At 39.7% G+C, this 27449-nt stretch overlaps 2 protein-coding genes across 2 annotated transcripts; both read right to left on the reverse strand.

Moving 5' to 3' along the window:
* Positions 1-1899: 1899 nt before the first annotated feature.
* On the reverse strand, positions 1900-6314 carry LOC309708795 (meteorin-like protein; the record flags this gene model as incomplete). Its single annotated transcript, XM_082537084.1, has 5 exons — positions 1900-2216; positions 3086-3145; positions 4465-4690; positions 4776-4959; positions 6220-6314. 5 exons carry the CDS (start codon positions 6312-6314, stop codon positions 1900-1902), a joined length of 882 nt encoding a protein of 293 aa, XP_082393210.1.
* On the reverse strand, positions 4849-27291 carry b3gntl1 (UDP-GlcNAc:betaGal beta-1,3-N-acetylglucosaminyltransferase-like 1). The gene is made up of 13 exons (XM_082536816.1): positions 26855-27291; positions 25703-25819; positions 25509-25608; positions 24248-24312; positions 23380-23445; positions 22452-22547; positions 19048-19143; positions 17847-17971; positions 15508-15643; positions 15316-15384; positions 15143-15217; positions 13452-13638; positions 4849-4959 (listed from the first exon to the last, which is right to left on the reverse strand). The coding sequence occupies exons 1-12, from the start codon at positions 26987-26989 to the stop codon at positions 13558-13560; spliced, it is 1161 nt and encodes a 386-aa protein (XP_082392942.1). The 5' UTR covers positions 26990-27291; the 3' UTR covers positions 4849-4959; positions 13452-13557.
* Between the last annotated feature and the right edge of the window lie 158 nt (positions 27292-27449).

The raw sequence follows: 27449 nt of genomic DNA on the forward strand, positions 1-27449 counted from the left end.
TGAAGTGTTTGTGGAAGTGCTCAGCAACAGGCTTAAAAGCTTTGTTGATTTCAGTATATAGTATTTCAGTATAATGGCCAAGATAATGAGGATGAATTACTTCTATTACTGTGTCATGCATTAAGCAATATGCCCAGCATGTAGGCTCACAAGACACCAATAAAGAAAAAGAAACCCGAGCCAGGCACCATCGCAATTTTAAAAAAAATAAAGTAGAATAATCCAACCTTATGTTTGGATTGACTGAGGTATTTGTTTGCTTGGCTAACCATTTTTATGAGCTGAGTGAAAATTTCAGACTGAGGACATTTTGGACTGTAATCACTTTAAGACACATCTTCAAAGAGATGTTTGAAGGTGCAGACGTAGTTTAATAATAAAGGTAATAAATATGTTTAGGCAGTCTGTTGTGATGAGCTGAGGTAAGGGCCTGGGGAATCATTATCTTAACAAGTGTCCTCACAACAATAGTTAACCAAACGTGTGTGTGTGAAAGGGGAACATTCCATCCATTCTTGGTCTTCCTGAGGAAAGAGCAAAAACATCACACACACAAACTGACACACACACACAGACTGTTGACAGCAGGCAGCAGGAAAGGTGCACATACACGCCTCTAAGGTCATTCACACATCCGCCTCGTCTTTCAGCTCTCCGCCCATCAAGCCTTAGTAGTTTCAGCCATCAATCCATCTGGCAGTCCCTTTTTATTTTGGCAGACATGCTTCTCCTGCCATTAGGCTACAATTCAAAACTACTCCTACATTAAGTATACAATGAATATCCTGTACCTTTAGGGCTGTACACTGTAAAGGTTTTGTTTAGTATAAACTTGAAAATTTGAGAGAAAAACATTAGCACATTAGTATCTGAGCTACCCGGATTATTATGGTGGAAAATATAATTGCTTCCACTTCTCTCACTCAGTAGTGAACACACACACAAACACACACACACATATACATGTGCAGGGAAAGCAGATGCCAAACAGAACAGTGGCTCATCAAAGCTCCACAGGGGCAGCAACGCCAGCACTGACGCACTGCTGCTCTCCTGCCAGCTAATGGTCACTGAGCACTCATAATAGTTTTTTCTTTTGGTTAGTTAGGTGGATAATAAGTCTTTGTTTGCATCCATGTGGGTGGACAGAAAGCCTGGTAACTTTTGGTCCTTCACTTTCTGTTCCTACTACAAACTTCACTTGTCAGTTGTTTTCAATTATCCGCATGCCAGCCACACTAAGCCCCTTTGTGCCGTGCAGTATCTGACAAATAGTGGCAGATTTGTTAATAAATTATAAACAGGGCCCCTCTATCAGGACATAGAGGTCATACTAACACATTCACAACCTGAAAAACACGCCAAGTGTGTACCTTTTTGGTGAGATAACAACACATATCTTTAATTTCTGTAAATATGTACAGTCCCTTTGAACTCATTAGCAGCACACACACACAAAGACTCACAGAGCTGCGTACTATACACTTCTGTCAGAAGACTCCTAAATTTTACAGAAAGCTTTTTACAAAGCAAACTTTCATTTCAAGAATGAGCAGTATCGTCAAGAGAATAAAAATGTTAACCAGGTAGGCACGAGTTTAAATTTAAGCCTCTCGTTCCTTCTTTCACTCACAGTCACTCATGCACAGATTTACAAACATATTTACATATGCAGTAGCAAAATAAAGCCAAAGGGACATTTCGGTTTAAGTAGCACGTTGGCTATTAAAATGTCATAAAACTGATACGATTCTGAAGAATTAGCCTGTAACGAAAACAATAAATCTGTAAGATTCCTTCCAGTCCCTTATTGACCCATCTTCCAAATTGTAACCTTTGCATGTTTTCTTCGCTGACTGAAGCACTCCTTGTTTAAAATCAGAGCCGAGAACAGATCTCTCAGTTTGTGTCTACTTGACATGGGTTTGTTCCTGCATTTTGTACTTGGATGTACAGCTTTAGAAAGTCTTTGTAGCGTGGTGCACAGCCAAGCCAGGCTTCTCCAAAATGGACAGAGCCAGTCAAAAGATACTCGTCCCCTCCAGGACGCACACTGCACTGTGCAGGAACATTGATACGACCACTCCAATTCCGTCCTCTGGCTCCACCCCAAGCAAACACCCTGCTCTTTTGGTGAAACAGTCGTCTCAGAGTCACTGTCGCCATGGAGTGCTTGTTAGTACCTGGTGCAACGCCTTGGAAGACACCACTGCCAGCTACAGAGAAGGAACAGTTTTAATAAAAGAAAATTAAATCAACAGGTTAAAATTAAATAAACTTCAGAAAGCAATGAAAGCTTCTTTTTTTTTAAAAAAAACCCCCAAAAAAACTGCTGTCATAACCTCCCTACCCTGGTGTACTGCTAATATCAGAGTTATATTACTGTGCAAGTCTGAGTCTTTCTGTTGACTGTTAACTATAAATGTTCAAATGAAAAGATGAAGAATGAAGAGAACATTTAGACTAAATCTACATGATTGTCAGATTCATAAAAGCAAGAAAATGCCTCAAGACTACTTAGCAGAACACAGGCTAATGCATTAATGAACACTGTGAGCAAGCGAGATACAATTATATCCCATTACATTTTGTTTAATGTCTGAGTACATTTGTGCTAATTGATATGATTTGTTTACGCAGCAAATCAATGTGATTAGGAAACTGATCAAAGCTGTCGCAGTCTGGGCTGCATGTGCCTACATTTCTGGGAAAGTACGGATCAGCTTGCCGTGTTGGTTTTATGCATATATATGTGTATATATATATATATATATATATATATATATATATATATATATATATATATATATATATACACATATATACATATATACATATATATGTGTGTGTAGTTTATGCTATAGCTATGGAGTCATTTTAACACAGTACTATAAATTTAACATAAGAACACTGCACTACATAATTCCAATTTAGTTTTGGTGTGACATTTTCTTTCTAGTTTCTTGAATGGCAATAATCTAATCCAAGGCTTAAATTCCAAACCTTTCAAAGGTAATAAGCAAAGTATATTTTGCAAAATGTGAAATCAATTATTTAATCTGTATGCATGTGGATATTTATTTACCAAAGTCACTAGTACACACAGCCATGAGGACCTCTTCATCTGAACAAGGCTTGCAGGCGACTGAAATTGAAAATATGACAAAAAACAACAACAACACTTTAATAAAGAGCTACTATAAAAAAGACAAACATTTTTCCTTAGTTTGTGTATTTTTATCTAATCTAGTTTCCCATTAATCTATTTCACTCTCAAAGTCTTGGTGGGTTTTTCTTAGATATCAGACATCAAAAGAGGTATAGAGAGCATGTGAATGAAGACAGCAGGTGAGGGAAGAGATATAGCTGGAGAATTACCCCTTGACCCTGCCAGCTATAAAAACAGCTATAAAACACCAAGGCACACTGACACACTCAGACAGGAAGTTTCACTGGGAAGGCTTTCTTCGCTCTCATAAAGATAGTCCAGTGCGACTCTCCACCCACCACAGTTCCTCTCAACACCACTTCCCTCATATGGGTGGGCTACTCAAATTTTCCTGTTCTAATGGGGGTGGCGAAGATCTGCTCTTGATTGACAGCTGGGAGACGATTGGCTGACCCTTGTGCTTGACCCTAGTGAGACCTTTCGATTGGCTTGCTTGTTTTTATATGTCTGGCTGATACAGGGAAGAGTGGGAGTGAGGAAGTGTGTGAGGGGGGTGGGGTGTCAGAAAAGGGGCTACTTCAAGGTGGGATGAAGAAACAAGGGTGAAACAGTAATGAGGCCTCATGCTTACCAAACCTTTTTGCTTTTCCAGCTCTGGTCTGTCAGCCTCATTTCACGTTACTAAACTGCCAGCTATAAGTAACATTTTACCAAGTTACCAAAAGATTGTGGACAATTTGCAAAACCATGTGAAAATTGAGCTGCAATCACTGGGAATTTATTTGAGTTTACATAATACAATGAATATTTGTCCTTTTTCAGTGTTTAAGTATCATTTAAAATTAGGAAATTGTCACTGCTTTCTGCTCATTATTTAAATTTTAGATATCATTTCTCACAAGAATGCTCAACATGGATTCTGAGCTTACCAGAATCCATGTTGACATATCAGGTTATTATTGCATCATTAATGAACTGTTCTTTATATAGTCCCTGCTTACAACAAAGTCAATTAATTTTTAATGTTATGTGAAATCAATCTAAAATATTCTGGATTTTATGGCTTGATATTTGAGCAAATAGAGAAATAGGTTTCATTATTTAATCTTTAATGAGTGTTATGAACAGTAACACTGAATACTGGGACTGAGTACTGAATACCGAGAGCTAAGAATAGTAGCATGCATCAAGAGGAAATGACTCAGCATTACATCAAGTTACCAGAAAATGAATTTCACCAGTCACACAAGAGCAAAACACAAAATAATGAAAAAGAAAAAAATGCAGGCTGTTACCTAAACCAGGTTGCAGGTATGGGAACATGTGCATCGCTGGCCCCTGACTGGGCACCAGCTCATACTGGAAAGCTGTGATCCTCCGGCTGATGTCTGCCTGTGGGATAGCCTCCACAAATAGCACCCCCTCTGCCAGGCTGAAACAATGCACTGTTCCCTGAGCCTGGTCCTTTTCTGCCAGCAGCAGCCTCAGATCCCCTGCATGCTCCAGGTACACATGAGAACCCTGAACAAGGTGGGCCAAGCAGACACATTCAGAACTCCTGATTATACACTAAGGCTTGTTTCTCAACATTGGTCTCATACTCTACCTGGGAGTAAACTTGAGGTTTAATGCACACATGGAGACCTGACATATGACCTGGTGAAGACTCTATGTTTGATCTCAGGTTGACAATTATGGCCCCTGTGGGGTAAAGCCACTCTAGAGATCCCTGTGAGCAGCGAAGGTAGACCTGCTCCACATCTCTGCGATGGGACTCATGGCTCAAACCGCTGTAGAGAAAAAGACGATGATTTTTTTTTTTTATCACATATGGCTGTATAAAAGGACTATAATATAATATCATCAAATCAACCTTTAACCAGTACTACAGAGATTGTACTCCTAGGCTACAGAATCCAGACAACATTTTTGTGGATGTAGAAATTTCTGTAACATGTTTGTTTGTTAATGTATTTCAAACATGTAAACAATATACAGGTACATTTAATAAAGAAAATAAGAGAGAGAAAAAAATACTATACCAAATTCAATACATTTCAATATTGCTACCGTTCTGATTCATTTACATGTTGAAAGGGAGTGGGAACGTGCTGGACAAACAAAGTTAAAGAAACATATAGAAGGGATTAAGACCAATGAGGAGAACTCCTGCAGCTGTCTGCCAGCAAATCTCTCACTTGTCTCTTGTGCTGATAAGCCACCTCAGCATCAGGGACTAATTAAGTTGTTAGAAGTTTAAGGCTGATGAACTTTACAACACAGAGTGTAAAGAACAGGCTTTCATTTTTTATGACTTGGGGACTTGGAAGAGTGATCAAAGGCGCCATGTGGCTGTATTTACTTAAGATAGGAGCTAGATTAGAGACATTCCTGTGATCATGCATACATAAAATCTTAAAGGAAGCATTTTTAGAGAAACTACAGAGAGGAACACTGTCAAAATAAACCAACGAAAATCACTCTTATGATCTGTTTGTCATATTGACACTTTCCTTTTCGAGAGTATTGACTGAGCTAAAAAAAAAAAAAAAAAAAAAAAAGAAAATCCAGTAAACGAATTAAGGATTAATAATGAAATGTGACGTCATTACATTTCTCAGCAATAACCACAAGCACTTCCAAAACATCTCCTGTTTTCACTGACATTTCTTCCACTTATTTTACTCTGAGCCATGAGGGCTCCTCTTGAACATAAAGTTAAATCTTACTAAAACTACTCATCTAACGCCAAAACCATGCGTAACAACAGAACTGGCTCAAAGAAACACTTATCCTTTTAACACACGGTTGAATTTTCTTTCTTTCATCACTTGTGAAAAACACGGGGTAAGTAAACAGCACATTAAGTCACAAGATTGTTTAAACCAAACCTTAATAATCTACGCCTATATGAATGAACCATGTGTTGTCCGTGCCATCACTTAAAACGGCGCAATGCTTCAAGATTATCAGCCTGACATTCACAAATGAAAAGATATCTGCTCCTGAACTGATATGACCCCAAATCCTTTGTTCGTCTCCATCCTCACCTTCCTCGCCAGCTACACTGATCGCTGGAGTACTGTGCCACCGCCCGACACAGCAGCACAGCTGCGACCCAGTGCGCAGCCCACGGCCGGAGCATGGTGGCCTGTCTGCCCCAGCGGTCACCGGATCCCGCACAACCACACAACACCAGACCAGCCCAACTAGCTGCGCGCTCTGTAGCCTCCGAAACAAAAGTATCCAGTTAAAATATCACACAAAAATACTCTTCTGCACGCCTGCGGGCTACATTGCTGGATCAACCGAGGTAAAAGTTGCGACTGAGGTTGGAAAGCATCAGGACAAGAAGTCTGTAAAAGGAGTAGTGCGCCCACAGCAAGACAACAGAGCCTATTCAAAAAAAAAAAAAAAAAAAACTTTCGCTCTGCGAGCACCGCTTCACGGCAGCGGGGGCGCGTGCCAGCAGCTGACTCCGCTTGAGTGACACGCGAGCGCTGACTCCAAACCACTCCCACAGATACACCGGAAAGATATGTGTATGAGACAGAGCTCCAAGCTGAACACCGAACGTACTGGCCAGCTATGCACAGATAAAACTGAACCCACTAACTGGGAATAAACGCTCGTGTTAGTTTGTATGACACGGAAGAATTGATAGATAAAATACAGCAGACACTGACAGTGGAGCGGCAGAATTAAAAGTTGAATACGAGGCACATTAAACCTGTGTTTGCATGTGTTTTCATATATATGCAAACACAAGTTTAACGTGTCATTTCTACCATGGTAAGCACCTTTGCGCTTCCTTGAAGTCCAACAGGTCCCTTATTCTTCTTCAAACTGCTTATGTGAGTGGTTATGTGCATGCCGGCTTTATAAACACATGGATCATATTATCAGCGTGAAAATTAGATCAGCATGCAGGTCTGGAGCAGCAGCCTGATTTTTGCAGCTCCCTCAAACGTCCCCCTTAAAACATGTGAAATAGTCAATGCTTTGCCTTTTAGCGCTTTTCCTCTATTGTCATGTTTTAGGACGTTTAACCCGATTCAAGGACGCACGTGAGTTACTTTATTCTTTGTAACCCTTTTTGCAGTAGCTGCGGCTAATGTCCCTGCGCCGCTGCTATTACAGTCCTGCTGCTTGGTTTCCTCTAAATACAAACCTGTAGAAAAAAAAATGACATGAAAAAAACGGTCACATAAGCGTCTGTTTGTCTCTTTGGTGTTTTTCCCGTGAGAAAACAGTCAGAAGGCAAGCATGTTACTGACTCGTCACATTCCCCCGGACAGCCAGAGCAATCTGACGCATTTCGAGAAATGCTGTAACAAACTCCTCTACCCCCCCTCCCCCTCCCACCCTACACACACATTCCATAATGCCTCCCTGTGAAACTGATAAATAAAAATGCCCTTTTCCTTGGATTTCTGACATTAAATTAAATTTAAAAAAAAAATACAGTAAAGAATAACCCTCCTTTGTAATATGAATATTTTGGAATACAAGGCTGTGAAAAAAAATTATTTGGACAATTCTAAACCACAAATTTAGAATAAGCTTATATACACAAGAGGTTCATATCATTTCCATGCGCCACTGTCTAGATGCAGTGTTTACTGTTATTTCTATGTTGGGATTCCCAGGGTAATGTTGGGATCTTTAATGATTTAGGTAACCGTGGTAATGTATTTGCGGATTTATATATGTATGATGTTTGCTTATAAGCCTTTACAAATATTTCTCTCACATATTATGTTTGCACTCGTATTTGAATTGATTTGTGAACAACTGTGTGAATAAACGCTCTCAGAAAGGGCTTATACAAAGTATTACAATATAATTATCGTTGTTAATGAATCAGTAAACAAGTGCTTATCCTTAAAATGCATCTCTCCTTAGGTTTGAAATAGGGGTAGACACTGCCTACACAGGGACTCTCGAGTTTAATCCTGTCACCACCACAGAGGACTCTTTCTGATGTGCTGTTTGACCTCAGATGCTCCTGCACCATGTGTATTTACAGAGCAGCAGAACCTCTGACCTTCTCCCCTGCAGTCACCTGGCTCTTCTCAAGCAGACTGACAGGAGGAACGCCATGTCTGTCTACACTTTTCTTCCTCACTGAGCCAAACACACAATTGCTCTATCTCCCATTACAACCTTTGTGGCCTTTACTTACTTTCTCTCAGTCTTTTTTGGTTTGTTTTTGTTATTAAGAAATCCTAATTTACGCATGGCAGCTTGACAGTAGCTGTTGAATAAAAGGAAGGAACACTGAGCCCACGCCAATGAAACACCACTTCATGCTTCCCTACAAAGGAAGACAGTGAGACAGTGAAAGTGAGGAATATGATTTTTGGGCTGAGCATCTACTTCGCTGTAGACTGTAATGATTTGTTTTCTTATACTGTTTATACCCCGTGTTTGCCTACTGGTGGTGGTCAGAGGGCCCGGTGGCGCCTGTGTCCGGCAGCCTCGCCTCTGTCAGTGCGCCCCAGGGCAGCTGTGGCTACAATGTAGCTTGCTATCGCCAGTGTGTGAATGTGTGTGTGAATGGGTGAATGACTGAATGTAGTGTAAAGCGCTTTGGGGTCCTATGGACTAGAAAAGCGCTATACAAATGCAGGCCATTTACCATATATGCTGAGCAGAATTGTCATCACTACAACTGATCAAAAATAAATAAACACAATTTCTACAAACACAATTTTCTTCTTTCTCGAGTCATTCAATGCAGTGTAAATGTTTAATTACCAGCCAGTAACCTGAGGTACTCTGAAATTTTTTAAATGTTTCATAATTGTCTTGGTTTACACCTATCACCTGGTGCCCGATCCAATTAATTTTGCAGTGTCTTAATGGCAGTAGCTACTGTGGATGTATACACAGAAATTCCAGCATAGTCTTGCACAAGATTATCCATTTCTGGATAGTCATGTCCAAGACTGCATGACTATAGATTTCATATCCCAAAGACATCATGGAGGAAATCAGTATTTGACATTTTGTGGCCTGATTTCTTTCACTGCTAATGATGCTGAGGTCTTAATGGTACATGTCAGAGTAAAAATTAAATTTCAGCTATTATAATAATAATAAACTTTATTTATAAAGCACACTTAAAAACCAAGGGTATGCCAAGGTGCTTAACAAGTAAGATAGAGAATAGGAGGAGGATAATAGAAATAGGACCAAAGCAAGTACTAAGTATGCAAGCAGATAACTGTCACTGATACATAGGAAAGCAACGGGTACAGAGCAAACAAGAATTTAAATGAGCATAAAAGTGCATGATATAAAATCATAAAATAAATATTAACTAGAGGGAAAGGCAAGATTGAATAAGTGGGTTTTTAATCGTGATTTGAACAGTGCAATGGAATCAGATGTGTGGAGGTCGAGAGGAAGGGTATTAGCTTTAAGGACTTGTAAATGTCTAGCAATTTTCTGGCCTTGGTGATCATTTGACCATACATTTGTTAAGGGGTTTACTCTGTACACTTGAAACATTTCATATACCTCACATCAGTGGCCAAATTAGAATAACCAGTTAACCTAACATGTCTTTTAACTCTGGGAGGAAGCTGGAGTACCTGATGTAACACCACACACCTACAGCAAGAACATGCAAACCTCATAAGGAAGGGCTTCTGTGTGGCCAATCAGACCAGCCCAACCAGCTTTGTAGTTACTATTTCAAAGTAGGAATGTACATGCAAATAGATATTTTTCCTTCCACTTCACAGTAGTTCTGTTTTGCTGGTGGTTGTAGCTCAGGAGTTACAGCATGTTTTTTAGTGATCAGATGGATGGTGGTTTTATCTGTGACTGCTCCAGTCTGCATGCCAAACTATCCGTGGGCAAGATACTGAACCCCACACTGCTCTCCGAAGTCTTCATTTGAGTTAGAGAGAATTTAGACATAGAAAAAAAGGTGCACTGGTGAATGAAGCATGTTGTATAAAGTGCTGTGGGTGCTCAAGAATCGTAGAAAAGGACCTATTTGGTGATAAAATTAACAAAGCTATCAGTTTTTGTTATTTTAGGCCTATAATTGCCATAAAACATGACATTGTAATAATGAAAATGAAGAGCCAAAGTATTTATAGTTAAACAGGCTGCTTTGCCTTCATCATAAGGTTCAAAGACCTTTTGTGGCTCCGTAGAGATTCGATTAAAAATCGAACCGCCCAGTTAGTTGCTTTTAATTTGATTATACGCTGCTATTGCATAACACTTCCAAAGGTAAAACAGATGGTAATTATTGCAAATAGTCAGTGTGCTTTCTCTTTATAGTGCAGCATTTTACACAGCATGCATGTGCATCTCCTTTTCAGACACAAAAACCTCTTCTGGAGGGAGATGTTGAAACAAAGGAATGCTGTATCATTCCAGGTGAATGAAAAAGCCCTCAGTCTCTGACCCGTGACCCCCCTTCATTCAAACACTCCACTCTCTTATCTCTTTTTCTTATCAGCTGCACTGCCAGAGCTCATGCAGCTGTGTAAGAATGCGTGTGTATATTTCTTCTACACACGCGTAGATTTATTTGACCAGTGAGGGCAAGCAGGCTCCAGGGTCGGGGTCATTCGGTCCGCTTGTGTGTGTGCATTATGAGGTCTGATGTCTGCAGAGCACCAGAGTGTATACACTGAGTAAAGCTCTGTTTACTCTCTTTCATAGATCCTCCATTAGAGCTCACTCTGATCATCCACCAAGTGCTTCATCATGAGGGCAGACTGGCTAAAAAGTGCGTTATTTAGACAGGATGCGGTCTTACTTAAACAGCTTGTTCTCAAATATTTTGTGTTCATTCATCCAAAGAATATTACAGTTTTATGACTGCACATACTTTGAATGACGGGTTGCATTCGGAAGCAGATAAATGTTATGTTTCAAATATGCCCCACCTTAAACAAAACGGCAAATCATTTATGTAAAAAACCCCAAATCACATGCAAAGTTTCTCTCTGGAAAAGCCTTGTTGATCAAAGGGAAAATTCACCTCCAAATCATTGTTGTTGTTGTTTTGGGTTTTTTACATTACTTTGGTGTGAGTCACTCTGTTTGGAGAAATCAGCTACAGACGCATTAACCCCTCTCTTGAATATAAAAGAACTAAATGGCACTTTTTTTTATGGAGATCAAAACTGTAAAAACTATACCAGCTGTGTTTATCGATCTGCAGAACAAAGCATACATCCACCTGTTACAAAAAGTAGGCGACAGCTCGGCAGGACATAAGCATTAATGGTGTCCCACACTCAGCTGAGATGTAATATCAGCTAGCTGCACTCTCCTTTTTCGGTGGACATGGACAGTAGAAAGAAAATAATTCCTACAAAAAATCATTCTGTGTTACGGGATTTTTTTAATCACCTAGGTCATTGGTGTGGACACAACAATCTGCCCAGCACACTAAAATGTGCCATTTAACTCCATTAATTTAGCTCTATTATATCAAAGACAGACATTTTTACAGCCGGGGCAACTGACATGAAAACAACAATCTGGATGGATAAAACGCACTCCAGGGTGGAGGTGGAAAATGGGTAAATCTGATTTTGGTTGTACTGTTCCTTTAAGTTTTTGAGTTTAAAGGAGAGAGGGAAGAGGGGGTGTAGATAGAAGCTAGTGGCTAAGTGGATGTGAATCTTTTTTTCTCTGCCCAAACAAAGCACTGTGCGGTGTGGGTGGCAGAGGCAAGGGGCTTTCACCTCAAACCTGACTCACTCCTGCTATTTATCCAACACTAAATCCAATCCTACCTACTAATGTGGTGCAGTGATTATGTGTCACTTTGTGCCTATGATAACAAAGGTAGCGAAAATAAAACTTTGGTAGGGATGACGACCGTTTTTTTAACCATCGCTGCCCTTTAAACTGTTGTGGCCAAATTTACAGTAATGCAAACCACGACGCCAAACCAGCAAACATTGGGGGATATTTTGTGTGGATAGGTCTGTTTACCTTTGGGCAGAAAAACTCCTCACTCTGTGAGGTAACATAAATGTTTTTTTTATGTGTTTACGTATCAAAATTGTGCCCTCTTAAAGAGGTTATTGTTCTTTAGATTTCATAAGAGACCCAGGGAAAGAAAAACAAATGTGAGTTGAATCTGTGTTTGCACATTCTTTGCAGATGTGTGCGTGCATCTGATTTTACACAGTTGCATCAGGGAACAATTGTTAAGAAATGTAGTCATAAAACATCCCACCCTTTATAAATTGTACTTTCTGTCATGACTGCACTTCCCTTTAACTTCAGTTACAAGTTCAAGAATACAGGTTGGCAATTATCGAACTGGCTTCACACAGACTGTGTGATATTTTATTCCTTCAGTAATGAACACTGGCAATGTCCTCTTGCATGATATAGAACAGTCATCTGTAAAGTACAAGGGTTTCAGATCTTCACATTTGTTTCTATCATTTCATATCTTCCCTTGTGCTGCCTCTTTCAGCTGTGGTTCAGTTCATCGTTACTTTTTGCTTTTAAAAGTGTCAGTTTAACATTTTGGGAAATATACACGCTTTTTAATTTAAAATAATAATAAACGTGTCAGCAGTCAGTCAGCTTAGCTTAGTGTATTATCACAGCTAAACCTGTTGCATGCGTATTTCAGGGAGTTCCTTTCTCAAGGCACAAAATAAAGGGAGGAGAATATTTAAATCAAGCATCCAAACTATTTTAGTAATGTTTACGACATGTCAGTAACTGCTTGCGCAGCTATTTAATTCTGAAAAAAATCAGGTCTTATTTTTTGCGCTTGATATTGAAATGAACTTAGTGCCTTTTTTGTAAATCAATAAAATAACCACACCTTGGCCTGTTTAGTAAATCTGTCCCCACCTTTGTAAGACACTAAATTGTTTTGTTTCCATTTGACCTGTTATGTACATTTTTGTATGTATTAAAGATGAGGAGACTCAAAGGTGTTAGGCTGTAATTGTTGTTAAATTAAGCTATGTTAAATTTCACTTGGTTTTATATTTTCTTTTTTGTAATATATGAGTCTGGTATCAACCATTACTCATCACTCAGCAAGAAATGTGGAATTAGCCTTACAAACCTTTGTGCTATGCTTAAGGAGAGGGTCAGAAAAAGTCAGAGCTGGGATATCCTGTTGTGACTTTATTAGCCGATATATCAAAGTGAAACTACAAAAAATGGCATTTAACCCATTTTAAGACTTAAAATACACGACAGCCATCTCCTACCCTCATCTTTGTAAATGTGCACTTATTTCCAGTGTTCACTCTTTTCCTGTTATTACCTGCCTACTTCTCAGTTTGCATATATGTGAAAGTGACGTATTCCTCTGCATTCCACTGCCTGTTAACCTGCAAGCCTCCTCCAGTCTTCCCCATCTCCCTGAACAGTCAGTTGAAGTGGTAATAATCTATTCCTTCCTTCAGCTGCAAAGAATTTAGATTTTCCTCCAGGTTGCCTCCAGTCATGTCCTACGAATGAAAAGATGCCACGAGAGAAAGAACATTAACAGAAAACATCATGGCAGGCCACAGTTTCTACAACACAACTTTTATTCACAAACATCATCATTTTCTTTCAAGTGTGGACTCAGCCATCAGGGTTTGTGGACTTCAGAATTCTTTTGACTTGGTATTTCTTACTTAAAGCAGCAGCAAGCAAGAAGGAAAAGGAAATAAATAGTGAGAAAACAACCTTTTCCTGCAGCTTTGTCTTTAAACTGGGGGGAGGGGGGGAGTGTCACTGTGCCATTGAGCTTTTTACATAGCTAGCTGTTACCTTTGATTGCATGTGAAAGTAAGGTTAACAGACTAACTATGCAAGAAAAGAATGACATGCTCGATGTGCATTTTGAAGCTGATACAGTAGAAATGTTTCTGAAATGCTGATATTAGCACATTTATTGCACTTATCAGACCATCTTTGACACTCTTGTTTTGATAGATTTACTCCTTTTTTTTCTTTTGTTTTCCAGTGCAGGCAGCTGTTGCTAATGTTGGAATATCAAATTTTCCTGCAGGATTTTCTGCCACTCAATCAGGCATTCCTTTATATGAAGGAATGCCTGATTTGAACAACAGTTTTTTGGAACATCCCGTCTCTTGTGAATACCAAACTCTCCTATCAAGGGCCAAATTTTCAAAATCCTGAACAGATCCAAGAGGAGTTGCAGAAGTCTTGTTTTTGAGGCTACTTGAATTACAAAATGCTAAAAGGTCCTTATGGAATTTGACCAATGATAGAAAAACATGATAGACTCCCTCGGCTTTAAGCCAAAAGAAATACAACAATAAATGTTTGACTAAACTAAAGGAATTTAGGTTGAACCAGAGTCTTTGAGAAAAGTTGAAATCAATATATTTGCTGATAATAAATATTTGACACCTGGGTGTAAACCCAGTGTGATTGAGTCCAGGTGTTTGTTTATGTGGATGTCATAGAGAACAAGAGAGAGAATGATTGGGTCCAGGTCTCCATCTCCTCTGACTCTGATTACTTCTCCCAATTCCCATAATTGAGCAATTAGTAGACCCCTGAGGTGGGGTGGGGTGGGGGTCACCATAGATTTGAATCTGAATTTGGCTGTGTGATAAATAGATATTACGTGATTTAACTGCCACAATGGATGTGTGTGTCATTACATACTGAAAACCAATGAATAAAAAGAAACTGCCATTGTTCTAGGTAAAGCCTATGTGTACTGCCACGATCTGGAGCATAAAATGCAAACCATGATGTGTTATATGCAAACACAATAGTGGCAAAAACATGTAATGTTTGTACAAGCATCGTGTGATCAAAGATCAGGCTGCTGTCTCTACCCATTTCCTGACAGCCTCTCCTGTGTTTGTGTGTGTTATGTCGTGCAGTGGGCACACGCCCTTCATCATTATGTTGTTAACATAGATTACAGACCTGAGGAACAGATGGTCAGAAACAGCAAACATACAACACACAAACATGCTTTTTGCTCACCAGTTTGACACAGATGATGAAAGGAGCGGAGGCGTTTTTGTAATGCAGAACTTGAATCTTTGGCTTAGGCCTTTCCTAGAAAGATACGGGAACACGAGAGAGGTTAATAAAAAATAAATCACTGGAATAAAGCCATCTTGGAGACCTGTTTAATGTAACAAATATGATCTCACCTTGGACTCCTCGTATGTATAGAAGCCTTTCTGGATCTTGTTCTCATCCACATCACAGAAAGCCTTGACCTAAAATAACAGAATGACACTAATTTCAAACACGCATTTCACAACTTTTTTCATTATCTGTATCTACTGAGACACAGGAAGCAGGTTGATTTGGCTGGTTATTTCCATCTGAAGGCAACATACTTTCTTCTGATTGGCTGGGCTAAGCGATCGGTACAGCTTTCGGCCTTGTTTACCAGCGTTCCATATGGTGAAGCTCTCCCATTGGCTGAGAACTCTCTCCTGCAGGAAGTCTACTCGCAGCTTCCAAATAGTCTCTCTGTGAACAGAGTGGCCAGAGAAGTCTAAATTAATCAGACTGTCACTGGTACAACTCCGAGATTCTTTTTATTTAGTGTGGGGAAAGAAGCAGTTGAATCTAAGCAGCAGGTTGAACACTTTCAAGGAAGCTGAAGGTCTTGGGAGAAGCTCCCCTCTGAACCCGTTTAACAGTTTCTGGGTTTTTTTTGTTTGTTTTTTAGAGATTTCTCTCTGGAAGTCCCACTCTGACCACTTGTACTTGCGATTTCACACTGAGGCTCAAAGAGCAAGTATCACCTACTGAGTCAAAATGAGCAAACTTTCACATTATGAGTCACTACTAGTGACATGAGCTGGCTCTTAGGCTATGAGCTAAGGACTAAACAACAGCTTTCAGTAAAAGACTCTACGAGTATGTTTGTTGTGTATTTGACTTTCCTAGATTCAATTAATCTCCCACAAAAAAAAACAAAGACTTCTACTGTAACTCCTTAAAGTGGCTGAGGAAGAATATTTACCATTGGTGAACTGTAACATGTGCTGTAGTCAAAATACATCAAAACCACTTGTTTCCCTCTTCTCTTATTACCTACCCTTCTCGCCAGATCTGAATCCCTTCATCCACTTCCCCAAAAATTAGATTTAAGTTGAGCAGTCGTCATTTACACTGACTGCAAAAGCTCTGGGATTAGAGGAGGAGCAAGTGTAAGGGTACAAAACAGAGCTTCCAATGACCGATCGAAAAAAAAGCAGCTGATGAAATGTTGGTCAGTTTGTTTACAACCGGTCTGATTGAGACAGCCTAACTTAGTTGTGCTCTATTGTAAATGATCAGTGAATACAAATGAAAGCTAAAGCTACAAATTTAAACCATCCTTTCGGTGTCATACCTTTACAAAGCGGCAAGTACTACATTTATTAAGTTGTGATCTGTTGCTTTAAGTAGATGGAAAATTTTATGCATGTAAATTAGTTTGACTTCCTGTAACCTCTGTACAACTGTGTACAGGGTTCTCTCTCTCTCTCACACACACACCCTCAAGATTAAATCTGTCTATGTTTACAAGCTTAACCCCCTTCTACTCACATTTTAAAACAAAGGCACTAATAATGAGAAATCAAGCAGACATTCTCAGAAAGTGCTTCACTCGCATCTCTTGATGCGAACTTCTTACTTTTTTAAGCACTGGGCCTCATATGGCAAGCAAACCCGATTCCACCATCATCGTGGAGCTCGGGTGGTCTCCAGATTCCTTGGTTATTATGCATTCTCTATACAGGCTTTGATTCTAAGGCAGGGCAGCAATATGGTAGAGATTAACTACACACAAACCTTTTCATCTCATTTACAAACAGTGCATTTCTGTGTAAGTAAGCCTCCCAACTCAGTTACTTTTTGGCAGTATCTTTTAAAAGACTTGACACCTCACATTTAGCACATCTACAATTACATGCATGAGCAAGATCGACGTAAATAGACAAAAATAAGATAATGGTTTCATTTCACTAAAGAGAGGAAGTAAGTAGGCAGTACATGGGAAGGGGTTATAAGAAGTAGGGGAGAGTGGAAGGCAGCTAGCTTGAAATAGATCTCCAAAAATAGATGATAGATGAAGACAGAGGAGGATGCTTGGTGAAGGAGTGCGTCAACACGGGCAGATATACGAGCACTGGTTAGACGCAAGGGAGAAAGGAAGGAAAGAGGGAAGGAAGGTGGGATAACAGGAAAGAAGGGATGAAAGGTTAGGCAGTGTGAGTGGAGAGAAGGCAGGAAAGATCTTTTTCTTTGGTGTGTTTTAGATTTAGAGACAGACCCACACACCTGCAGAGACTGCATGCTGATGCACAGGCAACAGCAGGAATGCACACGTGCTCACACACACGCGTGCACGCGCGCACACACAACGCTACGCAATATGTCAAACATTTCTGTTCACAACGCAATCCGATTCCCTCCCAGCACCACTGGACAGATACTGAGCATTCCACAGAGAGAAGAAAACGCATAGAAATTCCTGATTCATACGCTGGGAAAGTGACTGAAATTCCACAAACTCAAGCTTACTAAAACACGTGTCTGTGTATGTGTGTGAGTATATCTGTGTGTGAGCTCTGAGAAAATCTGGGATGCCAGTGGGCAGCTGTGAGTAGGTGGAGGATCAACACCATGTCCAAGTATGTGTGTGTGAATGCAGCTGAAGAGGAATGATGGTTGGACTGACTCAGTTACGGAGTGAGTGGCTGCTTTCTCATGATAACGATATATCAGCAGGCACTGGTCAACCCGGAACAGACCCCCACCACGACGAAGACTCTGGTAAAAAAAGAGAAGATCCTCTGGGACTCCCTGGAGACAGAGAAGAAGAATTATGGTATGATATGACATATGCCCAAACACAGAGAGCTGCAGCTAGGCCTTACCTCCACTAATCCGAGTCACTAAACTGAACCTCCTGAATATTTGGTGCTTTTTAAACTGAATTGTCTGACAAATAAGATGACTTGGTATGCGGCTAAATAAAGACCATCTAGTCCATGTTGGAAGTGCTAGCTGATAACTTGCCACACTACCTTCTAGTCTGAATCTTGTAAATTCTGATTCCAAAAATCCAATATAGCAACATTTAAATGCTAACATTAAGGGTTCCTTTCTTCTTTTAACAACAGTCCACAAATAAGGAGTAGACCAGTTGCTGGATGTTTGGGAGATTAACGTGTTGCACTCTTATCTGATATAAGACTCCAGCTGGTTAACAGTCCTGGGTGTTGTCTGTCCTGTTTGTAGTTTCATGATTTTTAGCAACACTTACTTTTCAAGCCTTTCGTAAACCCTGTCCTAACCTTTTGTGTTGTTATGCTCACTTTTTCATGGAACAGTAAAATGACATGATATATTTTCAGTGTTCTATAATGAATAAAATATGGATTTACGGGATTTGCAAATCATTCCCTTCTGTTTTTATTAGCATTTTCCACAGCATCCCAGCTTTCTTGGATTTGGGCTTATATATCAGATATCAAATGTATTTTTGATAGTGAGAACATTTAACAATTGTGTTTTTAGCAGTGTGCTAGATGTGAGAAAGGAAAACGTCAGGCAAGGTTTCAGTTGGATTTTCACAGAATTTCCTAGTTTTCATGTGTGAAAACAGCTGATATGAGTAGGGGTGAGAAGTCGAATGCTTTAAAGGATGTTCTTATCAGCTGCTCGAACAGTGTCTGAAAACTCCTCCGTTTCCACACCTTTCCATCTGGGTAATTCTTTCTGACATCCACAACCAATTCATACATTCAAGAAGTGACTGGTCAGGTGTATAGAGGTGACCGATCACTATTATTTCTGACATTTGGTGAGTCGACAAGAGCAACAAAGTGGGTTTGTGAACACCTCAGAGAGTCAGTTTGAGTAATAGGAATGCTTACCTTGCCTCCCTCATCAAACGGCCCAACTTTCTGATACCATTCCCGTGAGCAGAACCATGTTGGCATGACAACACTGGGCCCATGGGAGGTGTACACCTGAAACCGACAAACTGTTAGAATTTCATAAATTTTCAGTTTGTGGCAGATCTGTAGGAGTATATTCTGGTCAATAACCTAATAAAGAGACAATATACAGTGTCATATTAGCTACACACCGTCCAACTTAAATTAATTGTTTGTGTTGCTGTGCTTGAGATTCATTTGAAAAAGTTTTCATGCACATTTTTATTCAAGAATGTATCTAATGCATCTGGTTTTACACGTTCTTACCTTTAGCTCACAGGGTGCCAGGAGGAGCACAGGCAACGTCAACACATTTTTAAAAAAGTTTTTTCTTGTGCCACTTTCAGTAAATAAAGGTTATTAATTACTATGTTTTTATTTTCTTATACTATTTCTGTTATTTCACATTGTGCGAACTTTACTGGATGGATTTTGAAGCTACTGGCTCTGAAAAATTTCGCAATAGTATTTAAGCAACAAGCTGCACTCAGGAGAAGTTTAGTTCTATTCCTGAAAACAAAATAGGTTAGAGTGCAGCCACATGTGCTTTCTTAAAGCAGTGTGTGTGCTTCCTGAAGTGTGCAGGGGAAGGATACACATTTCCATCCTCTCGCATATGATTCTTTGACTAATGAGTTTGTTTTGGCTTCTCCTCGTTTCTCTGACCGCAAAACTCTTTTAATACATCAGGATCGGATTATGTCCACTATATTTCTTTCTCTTTTTACAGATGCAGGCCCCCAACTCATTTGTTACACCAGCACCCAGCCCCCTCTCAGTTCCCCACCCCTGCTTGTTCCTCATCTCTGTGTGCATTTTGTAACAGTAATATTTTTGCATATTGAATCTAAAGGTCATTTCAGGTGGTCCTACTTCCCTCTCCCACTACATCACTCTGTCTTACACACTGTGTGCATATGCATTTGTATTTGTGTGATTGTTCATGGTTGAAGTGGAAATACTACTGCGTAACAGAAATGCATCACAGATGAAAATAATTGTGCAAAACATCTGGATCCAGGCAGTTGAACAGCTGGACAGAATCTGGAGTGTATGAGTGTGTGTGCATGTGTGTGTGTCCGCCTACGTGCATCTCTTTGCCTTTCTGTAGTAATATTGCAACATTTTGCAGATGTAAGCTGTGGCCAAAAGCATGAATAAGAGACCAAGTTCTGGGAAAGACTGAGAGCATTAGGGTGAACGTGAGTAATCAGAGGGGTAGAGAACATTTTAGACAACCATATCTAATGCCCTACAGATGAATGTTAGAGTAAAAGAAGCAGTGCTCAATGTAAATTTTAAAGTTTAACTCGGTTAAGTCCAGTTTCTTTGTCAAGAAAGTAAAAGCAAAGGCAGATAGAGTCAAGAAAGAGAAGGGGAAGGAAAAGGAAAAGGAGCGGCTTTTAAGACTGCAGAATCAATGTATGATCTCATTCTCATGCTCCATGAAACTTAATATCATATAAATATCCTGGAATGTCTGCTAAGGAGTTATGCAGACCTTGTGTGTGTGTGTGTGTGTGTGTGTGTGTGTGTGTGTGTGTGTGTGTGTGTGTGTGTGTGTTAGGGAGAGTGAGCCAGTCCAGGTTGTCTTGTATCCTTAGTGACAGCGTGTTTTGTTAAGTCAGAAACAGCAGACTTCCATCTCTTCAAAAACAGACATACTTCCAGGGGTTTTACTTTTATATCACTGTTTTTTTTATTACTTCGTGAATAATGTAACTTTTTAAAAACACACTGGGTAAATATTTTCACTTGATCACATCGTCAAAGAAATTCTAAAAAAATGTTCCAATACTTATAGTGTGAATAAGTATTGGAATTTGCCTATTTAGAGCGCTTGTATGGCAAACACAAGTGGACACAACTCTCAAATCTTGCCCACTATATTTGATTATGAGTACAAGCATAAAGTCATAAATTACAGCAAAAACGTAGCCAAGCTGGTCAAGTGACCAAATGCTTTCATGGCTTTGAGTGATTAGTAAGGCTCATGATTAGTTCATAGTTCCTCTTGCCAGGGCCAACAGCTTGTGCATCTGTTATGCATCTATCAGGGTGTATTCACTGGTTACCTTATGGCTTCCCATCTATGACAGAAATCATAATTTCATTAATGTAGTCAGCACTTAGGTCAAGAATGTTTAACACCATTACCTTTTATGTCTTTATGGAGCCCTTTACCAATGAATTTGGAACTTACATGTTACTGTCATCATAGGACAATTAGAAAAAGACTGAACAAACATGGCTTATTTGGCTTATATCCCTCTAAAAAGAGCACGGTAGAAGAGTCCACAATACTAATAGAATAATGGAGATTTTATTCATAATGCACAGTGTCAGATTTGATGAAAACCTAATATAGTATATCTGCACAAACATCTCATACCTACTGACATGCACCCTGGTGGAGGGATGATGACCTGGGCTTGTTTTGCAACCACAGGGCGCGGGCACCTTGAGTAGACCATAAAGTCTTTGTATACCAAAGTATTCTAGAGCTAAATGTAAGACTATCCATCCAACAGCTAAAGCTTGGCCCAAATTGGGTCACGCAACAGGACAATGATCCCAAACACAGCAGCCAAGAAGAAGCAACGTGCTGCAATGGCGCAGTCAAAGTCCCAACCTCAGCTTGATTGAAAGGCTGTGGCAAGACCCACAAACCTCAATGAACTGAAGCAACGCTGTAATGACAAGTGGACCAAAACTCCTCCAGAATGATGTGAGAAAACGATGAAGTCATACAGAAACCAATTACTTCAAGATATTGCTTAAAAAGGTGGCTCTACAAGCTACTGAATCACAGGGTTCATATATATAACGAGTCCTTTGGCATGACTGCAGATGCCGTCAATGTATGAAATATAACAAGGAGCACAGAAACCGTTTGAAGCTTGTAGGTTTATTGAGTAGTGAGCTACCTGTTTTCTTATTTTTTCTTATTTTTTTTAAATGATGTACTCAATTTTTCAGACAGCTTTACAGTATAATAAAACTAAAGTGCTTGTGTATGATGATTTGGTAGCTGCACAAGGCTTTCTACACAAAGCTCAAAACTTTTACCAGCTTCCACTACAGGCTGCCCTCAGCAGACAGCTGACACTGGGGTCTGTTTCCTCTGCTGGGATTGTGATAGACAGAGAGGTCAGGAGTGATGCAGCATCCTCTCTCCACTCCACAAACACATTTCCGTGGAAACTGCGTACAGCAGGTATGTATCCTGTTTCAAACTGACCTAGTAGCTGCCTGTCACGTGACCTCACGCATTCACATATGCATGCGAAAACACATTAGTCGGCAATCAAAACATGCTCCGCTAAGCTGCATTCATTTACCTGTGTGATGAGCTGGTCCTGACTGAGTGTGTTGATCCAGCGAGTGTAACGCTCTGTAGATCCTTCCGGTACTCGCTGGACTCTGCAGCCAATCAGCTATCATGGAAACACACATACACAACTTTGTGAGTAAAATAAAAAATTTCACTCCAAGAACCACCCAAAACATTTTCAATCATTTTAGACAAAATTCTGTATCAGAGAGCTTCTGTGTTTGTTTTTTTTGTAAATCGAGCTGCACAAATTTCCAACGATTTGAGTAATTATGCTTCAGATTGAAGGCTGAGTTTGAAATATTAACTTGATTTTGAAGTTTAATAGAATTGTTTAACATATTTTTTTATTTCAGATAATAAAAAAACTAAGATATTATTGGCAGAATAACTAATAAGTCATCTAAAAGTTCTAATACATTTCACCCAAATAATGCAAACTACTGCTTCATATCGTGTTTCCTATGAGACATATTCAAGCAAAAAAAGGAAAGAAAGAATTACATCAGAATCAGAGGATACATAAAGAGAGATTATAGAAAACTGAAAAACAAAATACGGGTCCCATTTTTTCACCTACAACTATAAAAAAATTACAGTTGGAACAGAACCAGGCAGGCTGTTTATGGAGGACAGCAAGCCTGCTGTCTCTATGCTGTCGCCCTTATTTTCCACACACACATGACCTATAACCCCTGACCTGCCAGGTCAAAGAAAGCATCAACACCGGATACTCACTCTGTTCTACATGCCAACTGTACAGCAGCACGCGCACGCATGCACATGCTCACTCTTACAAACAATATCTTTTTTGTTGTTGTTGTTTTCATTTTAACACTGATAGTCAGAGGGAAAGGTAGAGAGGAGGAGGAAGAGAAGTGAGAAGAAAAGATAGGGAAGGAAGTGATTAAGCAAACGCTTAAGAGAGAACTTACAGTGTTTTTGTGCAAGACGGACGCCTCATACTGCAGACGAATTCTTTGGGGCAACATAATGTCATCCTAAAGTTAAGAAAATAATTATTTTAAATGTCTATGCCAATAACATGTGACAACAAATGGACAATACACACAATTCTTTTTCATTTGCACTTAATGAACTATATTAGAGCTTGGTCAAAATGGTTTAAGTTGAATTTTCTATTGTTAGTTTTGACAATTTTAGCATTTTAACATAAAAAACAATTTTTTAATAATCTCGGAGGGTCTGTCTAACTGCAATGATAGATAGAAAATAGGCAAAAAACTTGATGTACACAGAACAAGAGTTTATCTTCATAGCGTGGTTGAGATAAAGGCTGTATTTAAAGTTTAAGAGGGTAAAATATATCAGTATATCAGCATTACCAGAAAAAGAGTCACAAGAATAAACAGAACTAGTTGACTGCTTTCAGATAAACCAATCTCATAGGCACTGAGTGTTTTCTGTGAAAAGTTAGCAGAAAACAGCCAAGTTGATATGATGCGACTCCGAAAGATAAGAACAAATATAGCCAGAGGCGATCAGAGGTTGGAAGATTGTCAGATGTTTGGAGCTTTCATTTTTGGCTGTGTCAGATGAGTGTGTCAGATGAGTGTTTCAGATAAGCAGCTACAAAGCACTGTGTCAAAAACAGAGCTATCCTAATCTAACTTAAACTTCTCTTTCATGTTCATGTTTAGCCCATCAGTCGGTAACTTGACTGCTGAGATCTGTGTTTGCATGTATTTTCTGGATAACTGAACACCCCGGTATGATTTCATTATTTTGGACATACTATTGTATGTGTTATGAAAGATATGAAGCACACTTGGTCACACCCACCGCATCCTGAAAGCACAAGTATTGCCCACGACTCTGACATATGGCCTTATTCTTTGCATATCCCACTGAAAGACAAAAGAACATTTCATGCTTATTTGTTCTTACGGTTTTAAATATGTCTTTGTGAGACAGTTAAATGTGTGCTTGGATTCTTAATGAACTGTCAAACCAGACAACATGAAAAAGCGCTGCCGGTGTGTAAGCGCTTAAGTAAAGGCTCATTTATTACATTTCTGCTAGCTTGAGGGCTTTCAAATGTACTGCAAATTGTAGCGCATTGAAATGTGTTGCACTACGTTACAATGCACATTCTACAAATAAGTAAGAGACATGAACTTAACACATCCATCTGAAATCAGTATAAATTGCTGCAGAGTACCAGTTCCTGTTTCAGTCACGGAAAAAAAAAGTCTCTTAAAGGTTGCACTGTATTTCTGCACTTCTCCTTAATTAAGCATTCACAAGAGTAAGTCCAACACTCATCACAGAGTGGAAGATTTTAAGGACCAGATCTTAAACGGCCCCTGATAAGCTGTTGCACCAATGGAAACTGACTTATTGTCTGAACTGCTTATTTTAATACAGTGGGCTGTATACAGACCTCGCTACCAACTGTGTAACGCTTCTGACAGTCACCAAACAAAGTAAAAGTACTTCAAAGCCTGTTGGACACAATTTCAATGAAACATTTTGTTCAACCCAGTAACCCTCGTGAAATGCTGAACGTGCAGATTCAGTGCAGCTGATCCCACTACTGATCAGCAGGGCCCAGAGTATAAAGACTGTTAGAAATGGCTCATTTACTGCCAGTAGGCCAATTTGGCAGCATTCAAGCTGCCTTCTTGTTAATGAGCTCAGTAGCTTTCACCGTTCTTTGGAGATTGTGTTTGGTTGAACTTTTGCCTTTGTTTTTGGTTGTTTCAGCATAAGGGCTGCTGCATGGCTGGTCTTTATGTCAACCATGTTCATATAAACTGATTTTACATGTAAATAAATCCCCCTTCTTTCACATACTTTCCATTTCTCCCCAGAAACTTGTCAGTACTCACCTCAGACGTGGTTTATTCTGGGGAATGTAACAATGGCTTTCATTTGATATCATTAGCTGCCACAAATGGTGATAGGAACAACTGGGAAGATGTTACGGGAATTATGAGCATCTACTAGCATTAAGGCCTTCATGTTCAACTACAAAATAAAGGTCACATAATTTGATTGGGAGCGTGGACTGACTGCTGATCATATCCCAAAAGTTACTGACCTCCTTTAGGTTGTTCAGAGTTGTGACCAGAGATCACCACTGAGATGCCCTTTGCCTCTAGCCTCTCCCTCCAACCTTCCACCACTTTTTTCGAGTCATCCTAAAAGACACGCACATGCATAAGAGTTAAGTGATGTCTCAAACTATGAGACAATGTATTCTTTCACTTGTGTAAATATGCCTACAAAACCTACGGTGCTTGCGTCATCAAACACCGACAGCTCCATGGATCCAGAGAAATCTTGGACCAATATGGCCTGCAGACATTCATCCAGCCAGCATGATGCATTATACACTGGCATGACAATACTCTGAGTAAAGAAGACACAAATAGAAAGTTTACACTCAGTTCAACTGCTGCTTTGGCAACCACAAAAACAACAATCAAGCAGGATGGTATAAACTGGAAGTGCAGGAGGGAAGTGATCTTGAAAATGAGTAAAATTGCAACTGTAGCACTTCTTTAATCAAAAGGGCATGGAAATAACAAAAGTCAAACTCCTATATAGTAAGTAAGTTGAAATTGCCAGTGTCTATATGTACAACGTTTCCAGTATATTAGGCACAACTTGGTTCAGACCAATCAAGCAGCTTTCTAATATTATACTGAACCTGTTACAGCTGCCAAAATAACTGACACAACTAAGGTATAGACTTGGGACATGTGGGGGTATAAGTGGTACTTGGTGCTGATAATTTGGCAGTGGGTCCTGGATTTCTGGGGTGGGATCTCCATCAATCTGGCTTGTTTTACAGACTTCATGTCAATCCTTCATGGGGTAAGAAACTGGGCAAACAATTTAGGGACTTTTTCATTTTTAATGGAACAGTTTTGTTTTGCTTTTTCCATCTTGTCATTAGGTGCCCTGTGCTGAATTGGAGGCCGTTGATGTTGGGGAGTGCTTGGTTTACGACAACATTTGTGTGGGTGTCAAAGTGAGAGTCACATAAATACCAGCACTCAATGTTTCCGAGTGCATTACACTGTAATATGTGGTTATTTTATTCATCTGTCCATCTACTGTTTAAATACTGTGGCTGACTGGTGTAGCCCAACAGATGCCACTTTCATTATTAGGATCTGTAATGGTTTCCCTAAAATAACTATAGCAAATATTTACGTTTCAAGACCTTTATCTCTAGAAGACAAGCCTGTTGCTCTATTAGTTTGCTCTTAACAAATTAAAACCGCAAGTAAATGCCACACCACCGAAATAGAGACGAGGATAAACCTGTATACTCAGTAAACAAACTATTTAGGGTGGTAATACTGGCCATATCACTTTTTATAACTTTTACTCTCCTTAATGTCGATATCGACATTAAATTGAGTCATCATCACCCACCACATCCACAGTGCTCTTCTCCACCTCCCGCTCTTTGCCTCCTGTCAGTGTTTCCGTGGTGCGTAGCCGTTTCGGCGGGTTCATGTCGACCTCTGACTCCCTGACCTGCTGCTCCGTGTCCTCGCTACGTCTCATGGGGCCAATATAAAAAGTAGCCAAGCGACCGCTAACTCGAGGGTATAGAATATAAGCTATAAGAAATGGTTACAAATGTGTGTACATGTACAGAAAGGCAGGCAGACACGCGTAATCCACGTGGATTAAAGCAAAGCCATTTTAGGACACTTCTCAACATGAAGTGGACCCATTTCTACTACAAACATCACCTAAAAGGTATCCTGTGAATTTTAACAGCGGACATCGTGACAATTTATCCTAAAGATGTAGCTCAAACCCACAGTGTTGCTAGCAGTTTAATAACTTCCGCAAATAATGACTCCCGGACGCTCATTGGCTCATGCAAAACACGGACAGACACCGGATTCGCTGCGGTTCACTGTCAATCATCTAAAGCGGTGACGTAGACGAAGCGTATGTATTGCTGTTTGTTTGAAGATACCGCGTTTCTGAAAACATGGCACCGGTAAAGTGTAGG

Source organism: Aulonocara stuartgranti (assembly GCF_965226115.1).
Source record: "Aulonocara stuartgranti genome assembly, chromosome: 6".
Taxonomy (NCBI): Eukaryota; Metazoa; Chordata; class Actinopteri; order Cichliformes; family Cichlidae; genus Aulonocara; species Aulonocara stuartgranti.